The 15285-nt window shown below is 37.2% G+C and overlaps 1 protein-coding gene across 2 annotated transcripts; it reads left to right on the top strand.

The window, feature by feature from the left end:
• Positions 1-1913: 1913 nt before the first annotated feature.
• On the top strand, positions 1914-14591 carry DYTN (dystrotelin). 2 transcript variants are annotated; one of them, XM_034431682.3, is made up of 4 exons: positions 1914-2206; positions 3682-3916; positions 7386-7827; positions 13316-14591. In XM_034431682.3, exons 2-4 carry the CDS (start codon positions 3689-3691, stop codon positions 13456-13458), a joined length of 813 nt encoding a protein of 270 aa, XP_034287573.2. In that variant the 5' UTR covers positions 1914-2206; positions 3682-3688; the 3' UTR covers positions 13459-14591. The 2 variants fall into 2 exon arrangements, with proteins under 2 accessions (XP_034287573.2, XP_034287567.2); XM_034431676.3 differs by having other exon boundaries at positions 1915-2206; positions 3673-3916.
• Positions 14592-15285: the final 694 nt, after the last annotated feature.

Below are 15285 nucleotides of genomic sequence, written 5' to 3'. Positions count from 1 at the left end.
CATATTTTAATTATTTAATATCATATTGTTTTGTCAGCAGCCATGGCTGGGACCTAGAATAGTGAAAGTGATCTGCTCTATAGTGTACTACTTGGCAGCTCACAGGGAACTGAGCCAGAACAGACTTCTTATGTTTGTAACTGAATTAATTTCTAATTAGACACTGTCATTGGAATTCTGGAAAGCTAATTTCTGATTGGTTCTTCATCCAGGTGAATTTGGGGAATCCAGCTAATTTTTTAGTTTCTGTCTTTGAATCTTGCTGATGTTTATTATTTTTCAGTGACTGCTGAATGATTGAATGACTGAATGACTCAAATGAGATTGCTATATGGTGTTTTGTTAATTAAGGGCTGTTTTATTTTAGCAAGTTGAAAACAAAACATTTATTAATTTTCAGACTGTACTGCTTGTTAGTTTATAAATCTCAATAGCTTCTGTTTGGAGTTGTGCATGATGATTTGATATGATTGCTAGTACTTGTCTGTCTTTAAACTGATTTTTGTGCCCATTATGTTTTCAGCTACTTCGGGTTTTTCAGGTTGTTCTAACCAGATTACAAAGATTTTACCTCTGATGATGCCAGCCACAGTTGCTGGGCAAAATGTCAGGATATCATGATTAGAATGTACCTGCTACTCCAAAAACTAGAGTATAAACAGTTCACAGGAATGGACAGAAAAATACTGAAGTCTACAGAATTAAATTTTTTTGCAAAAATCTGTAAAACTGAAAATTCTTTACCATTTTCAGCTGTTATATTCTTTCTCATCTCTGCCATTCAGTTTCTCCTTCTCAATGTAATGTCAAAGTAGTTTCTGGGGTTCTTAGATTACTTGGTTTATGGGATGGTTGTCCCAAAGGTGCTTTTCCAAGAGACAACTGGTCTTTCTTGGTCCCCGCCCCCGAGAAGATGTTTTGCTTCTCATCCAAGAAGCTTCTTCAGTTCTGCTGAAAAACTGAACTGAAGAAGCTTCTTGGATGAGAAGCAAAATATCTTCAAGGGGAAAAAAAACCAAGAAAGTCCAGGTGCCTTTTTGGAAAGCACCTTTTGGAAAACCATGACCTGGGTGATTGAAAATCTTCATAGACATTTATGGGATGGTGTTTAACAGCTGTTTACTGATGCCGTTACTTTTTATGTATTTAATGTTCTATATATATCAGTATTTTATATTTTGTCTTTAAATGCTTTGACTTAATCCAGGTGAATTAAATTGGCGTGAATTAAAATACTGTAAAATATTTCTTTAAAAAACTGAAAATCTGTATGTTGTTCTATATGCCTATGGATGGAAGAATACACACAAGCATCATGGATTGTTTCCCACCAGCCAAGCCAAGCATCTTCATCCTCATTTCCACTGAGCTATCTTCTGAATATATTTACAGAGGTTTGGGGAGAGAAGAGTGAGGAAAGCAGGACATGCTCTCTTCCACTGATAATTGGGGACACTTTGGGAAATAGAATCACCTGGGAATAAACCCATTATTCTGATAAAGTGCTATGTAAATGTTGGCTATCAGGGTTGGCAGGCTTTTAATTCTTTTGGAGAAGGAAACATTTAATGGCTACATATAACTCAGATAGTAGGAATGCTTCTGCATTTTAAGCTATATCTGATAGAAATAGAATCATAGAGTTGGAAGGGACTTTGGAGGTCTTCTAGTCCAATCTCAGCCCAAGGCAGGAGTCGATACAAAATATTCAATTTTGTAATAATATTAGAAAATCCCTTGCTGGGCTCTTGTAATATATAATCTTGAGAGCTTTAAAAATAAACTTCAGTTCCAGCTTTTTTAAAAAAATAGATTGTAATGAAGCAAACCACGTAATTTTCTTTTTAAGATATTAATGACACACACTTCCTCTTGCTTTCTGTCGCCATAGTAGCACTGTGTTCCTCAGCAACCAGTAACTGCTTGTTCTCACATTCTAGAAAAGCAGAAGGTGAATTTGCTGGAAATAACCTTTAGAGAGCCAGATCAAAGGCACTCTTCAATTATTCAGAATAGTTATTATAAATTAATGTGCTTGAGGTTTTTATGGTAATGATGGCCTAATGGCTAGAATTAAATACGGCATTATTATGATGTACTATTTTGAAACAGAGAGCTTTTCTTGGGATGCCCTAATATAACAAGGGCAGATTGATCTGATTCCCTTCCCAGTTCTGGAGATCTTCAATAGCTTGTTAGCATAGAGGTAAGGCTTTCATTTAAGGAAAATGCATGTATTAAGGCTGGTGCCAGTAAAAGAAAAGTATATGATTGAAATGGCATAATGCAGTTTTTCATTTTTGATATGTGATCTTTCTTAGGCACAATAGCAATGCTGTCTTCCATTCTCCCTGACCTAAACATATTAAAGGAACTGAAATATGCTGAATGAGCAATTTTTGGAAAAGAGTGTGCCATGCACTAGAATGAGGTTTATGGAGGTTTATAGTTATAACCCTCATATAATTGATCACTAAGCTTTCCTGATAGTATTTATCAATACTAGGAGTAAATTATGCATACAATTATTATGCAATGTGTAACATAAGCTGTTCTAATTTACATTTTGTTGCTATTGCTTAAGAGTTAATAGTTTATAGATTACAACATTTCTGCTTGCCCTAATTTTTTTTAAAACATTACAATGAAATTATTAACTGATATTATTAAAATTATTATTTAACAGGATCTTATTAAATAGATCTTGAAATATCATCCTATTAGAGCTACAATCAGTTTAGAGAGAGCAACAAATACATCAGAAATCCATGTTTATGCATACTTCCTATTCTCTCCCCCAGTATAACAATATAAGTGCAGCATGGAATTTTTGGGAATTGCTATACATTCATACAGCCATGCAAACACCAGCAAATTCATAACAAAATCTTATATCTTATAGTTAGCAGCTTATCAGGAATATTTTAAGGTGGAGTTCCTGGACTGAATAGGGGACTATATTTAAGATCCTAAATGGCCTCTTCTGACACTAGGATTCAATGAATTTGTCTTTGAGTGCAACATCTGTAGGAAAAGTGAGTTAGGTGTAATTCTGTTTATTGGTGTGCAGCAGGATAATGATTAATGGTGAACAAGTGTTGGAGCCTGGAGAGATCTTTTCCCCATCCCTTCCATCTAAATCACCTCGAGTTCTTGGAGAAAGGATAAGAAATATAACAAATACATGAATAAATATTATTGAATAGAATAGGAAGCTTCAAAGAATAATTGGGTTACAGAAGCAAATCCCAAAGAAATTTACTATTGGGAACAGATTATCAGGCTTAGAATGATCTTGCAATGAAGAATGAAAAATCCAGAAGTAACCAAAAGAGTTGTAGATTAATTAGAAGAATTAGAGTTAGAAAAAGGAGAAAGGTTTGCTTTGGATTGGTAGACAGTTGAAGAACAGAAATCAAACTAGGAGTAAGTGAAAAGTTCATACTATGTGCCTAGCTAGATGGCAGCATCCAGTTCAATTTATTTGAACCTGAAAGGCTGAGCAAATTGAAACTGCTAGATGGGAGACCATTAGGAAGTCCCAGGGTTATATTTATTAATTTTACTTTAAAAGACTTGTATAATCATATTCTGTTGGAATATTTAAACATCAAAGACTCTCTGTACTTCTTGAATTTAGTAATGTCATGATATCATTTTTGTATCTTGTAGGTACCTCAGGAAATAGATGAACAAATGGGAAGACAAAATGCAACTTCCTCACTCTGCTCAAGAACCCAGAAACTCTGTAATGGAAACAAAGTGGCATGAGCTAAAAACAAGCCAGGAGAATCTCAAGTCTCAGCTTCAGCAAATGAAGGAGAGAAACTGTATCCTAGAAATGAATTGTTATGACTTAATAGCAAGGCATGAGAATCTCAAAATGCAAGTTCAGAAAATGAGACTGGACATTCAGGTATGAATAACCGTCAGTCATATTCAATGCAATAATATATTTGGAACTCACTGAATATGCTCTTCTAATACAGACTGGCAAGTTGTAAAAGACACATGCTTTGAGTTCTTGAGCTGCATGTCATTCTAAGGAACTAATATGTGAAGAAGAATGTGGCTGCTCTCTAAAGGCTAAATCTTTCTCAGATGGCAACCCTGCTGTTGAAACTACCCTAGGAGCTTGCAAGTCAGAATACTCCCACACCTTCCAATGAATAAAGAAATCCACCCCTCATTACAGGAAGGTAGCTTTTGGGAGGGGGAAAGAAATTTTAGTCTGTCTTCTCCTTGATATATATTAGTTTTCTGTATGTTTATTTTGCAGGAGGATTTTTTAAAATTAATTTATTTATCTATATATTTATATTTATATTTATTTATTTATTATCACATTTATATAGCCGCCCATCTCAAGGAAAGTGATTCTGGGCATACAACAATCAAATAAAAAATAATATACACACAAACTGAGCAGTAGAAAAGCCAACATTAAAAAAAGGAAACTAATTAAAATTAAAAATACAGAAACTCCAAGTAGAGAGAGAATACAGTAAATATATATTGCTCCCACACAGTGCTCTCTGAAAGGCCTAGATGCTGCCTTGGTGGGAATTGGACTGAGAGATCAGCTCTAGATCACCAGAAAGGATGTTTGCCTGTCATCCTTGTACCATTGGCTAAGTGACAGTCTTCTTGCTCTGTGCAAAGACATTTTTAAATAGTATCATTTGTAAATCTCACTTCTCATCCAATTTGGGATAATGTGTATGAATGAACTCTTATGTGTATGAATGAACTCTTGTGTTAATTTGCCAGATTGGGATGACATATTTGTTTTATTAAAGAAGGAAGCTACTGCTTATGGGTTCTAACTTTTAAAATAGTGGTTTTGGATGTTTAATTTTCGGGCCATGGTATTTAATATATTTTAAATGGTTTTTAATATTTGTATTATGTGTATTTTATCTTGGCTGTTCACCGCCCTGAGTCCTTTGGGAGTAGGGCAGTATATAAATTTAATAAATAATAATAATAATAATAATAATAATAATAATAATAATAATAATAATAATAATAATAATATATTTTTCATTGATATTTTATTTTTATTTGTATTTATTTATTTATTGTCTATAATTATAGACAATTAGAGTATAGTATACTGCAAAAGCCAGCCATCATTTTCTATACTCTAAATTAAATATAAATTGATTTCTTCAATACTTCAATACCATCATCTAATTTCCTCCTTTTTAAATAGCATAGTAAGATTGTTTATTAAGAGTGAAATATCTGTATATAACTATTATTATTTTCATTTCTTCATTATCCATTTTAAAAGAATGAAAAAAAACTAAATTCTCTGTCATTTAAACAATTAAATAACATAGAAAATGAAAAATGGTGTATGATGGAACTGGACTTCCCTTTTTCCTTTTTTCCTCTCTGAAAGCAAGACAGAGTCAAAGTAGCAAAACAGAAAATTATGCACAATCATTTCTTCAGGGTAAAAAAAAAAACCACAAAAAAGAAAGTCCCATCAGTTGCTATGGTCCACAATCAAACATCCAGTCAAAATAAATATAATAGGTGATTTGTCTCACAAATTATCCCATAAATGGAAGCCCTACCTTATGGTAAAAAGGCATGCAGAAATGGCAAGCCTAATGAGCAAAAGTAGGCAATGAAATCAGGTGAAGTTCAGAACAGGATGCAAGAAATAGCAAGTAATTTGCTGAATCAAAGGAAGTTTTGAAATCTCCTCTTTGCATTCTGAAACACCTCCCTGCCAGGTGGCACAGAGCATCAAAGGAAATTTCAAAAATAGGCTGCTGAGTAGACCTTGGTACCCACCACAAAAAGGGATAAAGGGAGTAAGTAAGTTTTAGACATCTACTTTAGAGGAGGGGATGTACACCCTTACCTGATACCAATTATGATTGCTAAACTAATTTAAATCATAAGCTTATTTAAAGATAAAATATTATAAAGAAATGTGAAATGATTTTAACATCAAAATGTCAGCAAACTGACAATTCATAATTTCAATCATACTGACACATTTAAAAAGTATCAACTATTAATCATCAAGCAATGAAATGATACTTTTGAATTGGATTTGCCATGTAAAATACTGTAATTCTGAGATCAAGAAGATCCTTCATTAAATAAGTATGTTGTGATTTATTGGCAGTTTTCTATCCCTTTCTTTTTTTTTTTAAATGTTCTGCAGGAATATTCTCATAAAAATTTGGATGAGAGGATGCAAAATGTTTATAATTTCCCCATCCCAGAATATGATTTCTTTCTAATGAAAGCTTTTGCATTCACATGCACAAATTAATTTGTTGAACTCAATCACAAATAATTTGGCTACAGTTAATTGTAGAAGGACCTACCTTTTTAAAAAAAAAAAGATTGTGCAGCTGAGAACATTGCAAATATACATAATCTTTTGATAAGCTGCTTCTTGTAGACTTCTGGAATGGGGAGAAGGTGGCAAGAAGAGAGGCAAATTTGAATATATTGCATGGGAGCTGTATTCAATCATATTTTAATATTATAGTATGGTAATTATCTATAAAGTAAAACAGTTGCCTGGAGAACCCTTTCTGTTCCTTAAGATTCTGTGAAAGCTTGATCTTTTCATTTGGTTTTAATTCTTGTAGAATCTGATGAAGTAAGCTGCAGTTCATGAAAGCATATGCTTCTTAATAAAATGTGTTAGTTTGAAAATGTGCTACCAGGCTCCTGATTTATTTAAACCTTGAAATGACTGCAAAAGAGTCATATGCCTCTGAAACCCAAAATAAGCATTGATATACTACATGTAATCCAGTGGTGGGTTGCCTCCGGTTCAGACCGGTAGTAAAACTGGTGGGAGGCGAGGCCCTGCCCACTGCCCCAGATGTTGTCACTGGCGATCTGCACATGCACAGAAGCTTCTGTGTATGCACAGAAGCAGGGCGCGCACGCACGATCCCATTGCAAACCGGTAATAAAGGTAAGAAGAACCCACCCCTGATGTAATCATCACTTTCTTCCATTAAAATGTTTTAATAATATTCATTAATATGTATCAATACTTGATCGAATAATTGGATCAATAACCACTCCTAGTTCCTAAGTGTTTTCTGATATTTCTGATATGATATTCTGATATGATATTACTAGCATGTAGGTACCAGAGCATTGGCCATAAATGACTGAAACCCTTCATAAATTGACTACTTCTAATCTTCAAAATTGGCCAAATTTTCATACAAATTAGAAATTGACAATGAAGATCCAGTAGCAATCATCAACCATATTATTTCTTTAGCTGAATCCTTGTTTGAATATGTACAGTATATTTACATATCTATATACATGAAGTTTTAAGCAACATTTTAATTCTAATTTAACATTTTATTCATTTATCATGCATTTAGAATATCACTACAAGTCACCAAAAAATCTTGAAGGAAAGGAAAATTCAGAATGGAACTGGATACCCATCATTAGAGCTCAACCATGTGGGATGTTCAAATTTGCACTCATTTTTTGCTGAAAGAAAATGGCTGATAGAGCCACAGGTTTATTTCCTCACCAGGAATACAGGATCATCAGAGATCATATCAAAGTCAGATTTCTTCCAAAACACCTATCCTGAAGTTACACATAATGAAACCCCTAGGGAGGGGATTGGACCTTTAACAAACAACTCTCGAAATATAAAACCTGAAACTAACAGGGACCACTTCAGCAAGGGGATTAAGTTCAGAAGCTCCCACTGTTCTACAGCATCAGAACGACACCTTAGTGAGAAGTGGATAGAGCTACAACAGTTGATAATAGAACTGAAGAAAAAACTACGTCTCCAAGTGCAGCCAGGTAAAAACAAACAAACAATGCCAGTCTTGCTGGGATTTGACATGGGGTTTACTAATTTTCAGTGCTGGTGCTAATGAGTTCCATGATTCAAGAAGGAATAATGAAAGAAAGGGTAGCCACTTTTTCTTGTATGGTCACATCCAAGTCCCCAAATTATTAGATTAGGGAACTACTTTGCAACACAATTGTATCTTCTAGGCCATATTGTCAATAATACTATCTAATACAATAATACAATAATACTATATTTTTTGTATATATATATACAAAATGGGGGCGCGATGGGTCAATGGTTAAACACACTGAGCTTGTCAGCTAGAAAGCTGACAGTCCAGTTTCCACTGCATGATGGGGAGACCTCCTGTTTGCTGTCCAAGCTCCTGCTCACCTAGCAGTTTGAAAGCATGCGAATGCAAGTAGATAAATAGGTAGCACTTCAGTGGGAAGGTATCAGCATTCCGTGCACTTCATCTTATAGTCACACTGGCTACATGACCATGGAGTGGTCTTCAGACAATGCTGGCTACCTTGGTTAAGAAACAGAGATGAAAGCCATCCCCTAGAGTCAGAAATGATTGGACAGGGAAACCTTTACCTTTATATATACAGAAAACAGAATAGAATACAGAATAATAAAGTTGGAAGGCCCCTTAGAGGTCTTCTAGTCCAGTTCCCTGCTCAAGCAGGTGACCCTATACCCGTGATGGCGAATCTATGGCACGCGTGCCAGAGGTGGCATGCAGCGCCCTCTCTGTGGGCATGCGAGCCATTGCCCAAGTACAGCTCAGCCATTGTTCTGTCCCCAACCCCCCACACACACACCAACAGACGTTCAGGAGTTAAAGATTAAACCAGCTGGCAAAATCCTTTTCCTTATGATAACGGAACTTGGCAACAACCTAGTGGCTGCCTGCCAAAAGTTTATTATTTACAAAGAGGAGAGATAACTTCTCCCCACTTCTAATACATCAAAGGAAAGCAGTTCAATAATTACGGAATTAAATCAAGTCCAGAGATACTTCCAGCAAAGTCTTACAGCAAAAGTCCGGCAATGCAGAATGGCGTGGAAGCTTTCAGCTTTGTTTGTCACAAGGTTTGACTGACCACCACGCTCCCTTTTATATCCTGTGGGGTGTGGTCCAGTGACTCAGCCTAATCTCGGGCATGCCCTTTCTTCTGTTGCGCGCGCTTATCTCTGCGGCGCTGGCGTGGGTCCAGCCAAGACTTATTACCCTCATCACTGTCCATCTGTGGCTGCGTGGACGTGCTTGGCCCCAGCCCTATCTCTTGCTCTTTGGTGGACACCAAAGGCATTGCCAGAGAGGAGGGTCCTGGAGAGGGAGGCCTTGCCAACTCCTCTTCTTCACTCTCGGAGTCCTCTCCTGCCGATGACACAGGCTCAGGTAATGGAGCCACAACAGCCGTGCATGCGTGTGCGCCTCCCGCCAGCCAGCTGGTCTGCGGGTCTCTGCTGCACATGCACAGGGGTGGGGCATGTGTGGGAGTCATATGTGCATGCGTGGGGGTGTGTGTGGGGGACAGGGTGCATGGCGTCGTGTGCGTATTGGCTGGGCAGGGCGCATGTGCGGAGACAGCACGCACATTGAATTTTGGAGGTTCGGGCACGTACGTGCACACTTTGGGCATTCAGTCCGGAATAGGTTAGCCATCATCGCCGTATACCATTCCAGACAAAGAGCTGTCCACTCTCTTCTTGAAATCTCCAGTGATGGAGCACCCACAATTTCTGAAGGCAAGCCATTCCACTGATTAATTGTTGTCACTGTCAGGAAATTTCTCCTTTATATTGGATCTCTCTTTGATAAGCTTCCATCCATTACATCTTATTCTGCCCTCGGGTGCTTTGAAGAATATGATGACTCGCTCCTCTCTGTGATATTCCTCTCTCCAATATTTCTCAAATATAGGAAGACTGCTGTCATGTCATCCCTAGTCCTTCTCTTCATTAGACTAGACATTCTCAGTTCCCACAACCATTCATAATATAATTTAGCCTAATCATCTCCATTGCTCTTTGCTGAACTCTTTCTATCTAGAATCTCAATATCTTTTTTGCATCATGGTGACCAAAACTTGAAGCAGTATACCAAGTATGCAGTGCAGTATAAAATGGTTCTAACACTTCATATGGTCTTGATACTATCCATATGGTTTGTTGATGCAGCCTAGGACTGTATTGGCTTTTTTGGCAGCTGCAGCACAAATGTGGACCATCCCTTTTAACCCACCAATAGTGGGTATGGAGGTAATGCAATGAGATTCCTTGAAATGGTCAAAGTTGGAATTACCAGAGGCTTCATATACGTATTTTAGTCTTTTCCCAGTGAAACTTAACGGCATGAACTTAAGGAAGGGCTGCATAAAAAGGAATGGAAAGGTTGCATATCTCTTGCTATAGACCCATGGCAAATTCATTCTCTGGATTTGGATTTTCATGGATGCAAAATAGTCCAAGGGGTGATATAAGAAGGTTTATGGACACCCTGAATTTGCAGAAGTTCAACTTAGAAAAATTAAATAGGATCCTATCCTATTTGGCAGATTTGCATTGCTGCTGATCACTGAAGAGTTAAAAAGACTGGAAAAGCAGGAGTAAGTAGAGTAACTGGATTAGAACCTGCTAAATCAGCGGTTCTCAACCTGGGGGTCGCGACCCGTTTGGGGGTTGAACGGCCATTTCACAGGGGTCACCAAAGCCCTCTCTCACCCCCCCCACACCTTCACTCACCCTCACCCTCTGCCTCTGTTGGAGGGCTGCATATCCCAGCGTGCAACGTGGTGCCCCACGCTTTAGCAAAGAGAGCGGAGAGAGGTTGCGTGCATGTGAGTATGCGCGCACGTGACTAGAAAACATTCTAGTGCAGGAAAAATCCTGGGTAGTTCAGGGACTCCCTGCTGCTGCTGCTGCCACCGCCGATACCTGCAGCTGCAAGAGCCCAACAGAAAAAGTTTGGGTGAGTAAGTTCAGGGTTTCCCTGCCGCCCCCGCGCCGCTCCCGGTTCCGGTAGTAAAAAAAAATAATAGTTCGGAGAACCGGTAATAAGATTGGCTGGCCACACCCCCGAACTGGTTCCCGGCCCGGTTGCTGTTCGCTTACCCTGCCCACTCCCAATCTATTGCTGCCTCCTGAGTCCCAGCTGATGGCTAGAGGGAAAAAAACTGTTTAAATTCTTGCCGCGGGGCTTCAAAGGGCCGCCCTACAGCTGATCAGTGTTAAAAGAAAACAAATGAGTAGACTGAGTGTGTCTGCAAAAATAGAAAAAACAGCCCCTTTCAGCTTCAGCATAGGTTAATTACCATAAGTTGATTTGATCAGCCTCCTGACTCTCAGCTGATTTGCTCTCAGCTGTTTTGCGCAGGGCTCTGTTCTGTTGCTAGCTGCAAAGAGGTAAATTGCTGGAGCAGATTTTTTTTCCCCTAGCTATGCTGAAAAAGCGAAACTGAAAGTAAAGCAGTGTCTTTGCTGCAACGTGACAAAATGAGGCAGAGAGAGATTTCTTTTTCTTTTTCCTCACCAAAAAAGGTAGGTGCAAAACTGCAAACAATGGGAAATTTAGGGCAAAAGAGGAGGTTCAAGATTTTAAAACACAAAAGAAAAAAAGCTCTATTTAACTAGGGAATTGTAATAATTGAGATACTATTAATTGTATATTGTGTTGAAAGTAGAAATGGTTAAGTTGTGGTTTGGAGGAATATATGGGGGAAATTATTTGGTTTATTATTATTGGTAAATATAATTAATTGATTTGTGAGAAATTGGATTGCATGGAAATAATTGGAATATTCATGTTCATATTGATTAATATAAAAAAAATAGTTATATAACTAATTGATTTATATTAAAATGTTGAATTTGTATTAAACAACTGTATTACATAATTACATAATTAACCAATGTGAGGATGGATATAAAAATAGATGACAATGGGAAGGGGTATAATATAGAAGGGAAAAATTGAATTTGATTAAGATTAGAGATGAGGATGAAGGGTAATATTGGTTTTTTTAAAAAATAGATGAGGAATAAATATGGCAAAAAGGAAATATAGAAATTGTAAATTTAATTGAAATGACTAAACACTGTTTAAATTTGTGAACCGGCCAAATACTCTGTTCAAAGAAAATACGTTGTATGTTTGTATGTGTGTTTCTAATTATTGCTATTTATTCATATTTGTTCTCTTCTTTAAAGTTTAACAATTCATTCTTTATCTTAATATCTTTATATTTGTTTGGGGTTGGCTTTCTTCCCTTTCATCTTTTTTATTGTACAGCAATCTTTCTCCTCAAACCTACCACCTCTCTCTTTTCTTTCCTTCTTACTTTCTCTTCTCCACCCTTCTTCTCCTCCCTACTTCCTCTTCCTTTCTCCTTCTCCTCCTCTCTTCCTCCCTCTCTTACCCTCACTCCTACTCTAATTTCCCTTCCTTTCCTTCATCCCTCTCTATTGCTGTATCCTTTTATGCATATGGACTACTCAGAGGACTGAAAAAGTTATTTTTGACTGGTCCTCGCACTTTTGACCAGTCCTCGAACTTACGACTGTCCTCACATTTTACGTTTTTCTCCCTATCTTGTCACCATGGTGAAGAGAAGCAATTGTGAAATGAGTGACATGGTTGTTAAGAATGCTGCATGGGCATAAATGTGAGGATGGTCATAAGTGTGAGGACCAGTCAAAAGTGCGAGGACCTGTCAGAAATGACTTTTTTCAGCCCTCTGAGTAGTCCCTATACACATAATCATGGCCACCCGGTCACATGACCAACTAGCCACGCCCACCCAGTCACATGACATCTAAGCCACTCCCACAAAATAAGCCACGCCTACAGAACTGGTAGTAAAAAATTTTAGAACCCACCCCTGGTTGGGGGTCACCACAACATGAGGAACTGTATTAAAGGGTCGCGGCATTAGGAAGGTTGAGAACCTCTGTGCTAAATGCTTAAAATCACTGAAACTATAAGAACTAATTGCAGCATGATGGTTCAGATGGACTTGTTTCTATTATCAATTTCCTATGATGGATTCTCCCTTCAAAATCCAGGCAATTGTAATTGGGCCAAAGTATAGAGAATGTCTAGGCCTATTTTGTACAATTATAGCTGACATGTCCTTATGACCCTAGTAAATAAAATCTTCTGTTAGAAAGGCCCTAACATTTTGAAAAAGTAGGTAAACTGTTTTATCTGCTTTCTCAATTAACACATGCACACATGCACACGCACAGACACACACACAAGGAGGCAATAGTGTTTAGAAGTCTCTGCTTTCTTGCATCTAGTAATCTTTTATGTTTGAGGAGCTTTTAGATTTGTATCTAATAACTTTGTTCACAATCTTGTATGCAGCTTTTTACTGGACTGAAAATATTTTGCTTTCTATGAGCTAAGCTTGTAGAACATTTACTGTATCAGTTCAAACCTAAACTGATTACACATAACAATTTTTGTTTTCGTTCTTCCAGGTTACCCCTCTGAAGAGTTGCTGCTCAGCGCTGAGCATCTTTGCAAATCTTTCTCTAATCTCATTAGTCAAGTGGCCTCACCAGCCAGGAAAACTGAAGTTGGTGGTAATAGCCTTTCCGGACTGTCAGATCTTCCAAGTTAAAAGAAGATAACCATGTATATTATAGCTGTTTTTTAAAAAAGTATTCATACATTGAAAGTGGCATGAACTTTTACATTCCACTATTCTTTCCTCTGCTTTTTCTCTGGGTGTTCATACTCTGGTTTCTCTTAAAATCAAATAATTATTCTATTGACCATATATCTTTTAAAAAGCACATATATTAAGCGCATGAAACTTGATAAATATAATACTGTCACTCAATGGTTCTCCCGCATGTCGTCACAGGGGCTCTGCAAAGGCTTGAAGAAATATTATGATTCAAATCCTGAGGGGTCCGTAGCCGTGGTCCATGGCCACAAAAGGTATTTAAAGGCGGGTCCATGGTGAAGAAAAGTTGAGAACCACTGCGGTAGCTGATCTATAGCAATGAAATATGGGAACTCATATGGCAACATTAGAATGCGTATGGACCTCCCTGTGGTTTTGTTTGAATCCATGTATTCAATTTAACAGAAAATATGAAGCAAAGAACAAAGCAGATTTCTTTATACTTCGAGACATTTACAGTTCTAGAGAAACTCACGATTTACATCACAGAAATTTTAACCCAGTTTTAAGATGGTTTTATTGAATACTCATCTCAAAAAAATTCACTTTAAAGGAAAAAGACACATCTTTTGTGTCTTTTGCATTCAGTCATAAAAATAAATCTTTGGGGAAATCAACATGCATGTTAATATTTATTGAGGAGAAAAATCCAATGGCTTGATTATTGTAGTTTTACCGAAGATAAGATGATATTATAGAATCAGAAGATGTTCCCTTCTCCTTCATCACCTCCTTCATCATCTGTCTTATGTAGGCAAAACCAGAACAGTGAACAGTTACTTATATATTATGCATTTATAATTCCTGGCCCCTAGAACCAGATTTTTTTAAAACAAACATAATTAAGTCATCTTTGCCTACTGACGTCCAGTAGAAAATAAGTCAAAGAGTCCAGCAAAAGTGAGTGACAAATCAGCTTTTCTGAAAGTAATGAAATGAGAGATAGTTGGAAAAAAAATCCATACACTAATTAACTGTGAAGGCTTACTAGTGGATAAGCATCTGTACATAAGAAATTACGTACATGCAATTAAAACAATAAACTGAAATAAAACATGAAAAAAGCGACTTTTACCGCTAGATTTGTTCTCTTCTTGTTATTACAAAATTATATACTTTACTATTTTTTGTGATGTATAGGACTTCTTTCTTATTTGTTGTGTTATTCTGAGAACTAGAATAGGAAGAGCATCTATTATCAATTAATTACAGAGTATAAACTATTCAGAAATTAGTTGCCCCCAGAGGTATCTTGTGGCCAACTTGGAAATTCTAAAACAAATTGTAAGTAGTAGTTTCTTAGGTGTGCTTTGCCTTTTTACTTCACAGCTTATTCTCTCTATTCTGTCCTCATCTTGACCAGATAGCTGAGACAGCAAAACACGAATTGAAAGCATTGATTAAAGTAACAGGTAACTTACTCCAGAGCTGTAGGGGAAACAAACAAACAAAAAATCGACCTAGCTCAGCGTGTGTGTGTGCATGTGCAGAACTGTCCATGGTGCTGCAGCTGGCAGGAGCACCTAGGTTACTCAGTGTATCCTACTTCACTCTCCAAACTGTAGAAAAAAACCTTACCTCTCTCAACCGAGTGAAGTCCTTTTGGAAAGCTGAAATGAATTGCTCCTGCAATGAATGGTGCTTTTTACACAACTTTCTTTCTTCTAAGAATCTGAAGACATCTAAGATTCTGGACCCTCCATTTCTTTCCCCTTTATAAACATGTGGGAGTGCGTGTCATTTCTCTGTCTTGCGTCA

The sequence above is a fragment of the Pantherophis guttatus genome, chromosome 1 (genome assembly GCF_059756535.1).
Source record: "Pantherophis guttatus breed Tessera chromosome 1, ASM5975653v1, whole genome shotgun sequence".
In the NCBI taxonomy this organism is placed as follows: domain Eukaryota; kingdom Metazoa; phylum Chordata; class Lepidosauria; order Squamata; family Colubridae; genus Pantherophis; species Pantherophis guttatus.
Note: the sequence above shows the minus strand (reverse complement) of the source record. Positions and strands in the feature narration are given on the sequence as shown.

What these genes read in the sequence shown, in the direction of transcription:
- DYTN (XM_034431682.3), top strand. Translation starts at nt 3,689, where the DNA reads ATGAACAAATGGGAAGACAAAATGCAACTTCCTCACTCTGCTCAAGAA. An exon ending in AAATGAGACTGGACATTCAG is followed by an intron (nt 3,917 to 7,385) that starts GTATGAATAACC and finishes TCATGCATTTAG; the next exon opens with AATATCACTACAAGTCACCA. An exon ending in ACGTCTCCAAGTGCAGCCAG is followed by an intron (nt 7,828 to 13,315) that starts GTAAAAACAAAC and finishes TCGTTCTTCCAG; the next exon opens with GTTACCCCTCTGAAGAGTTG.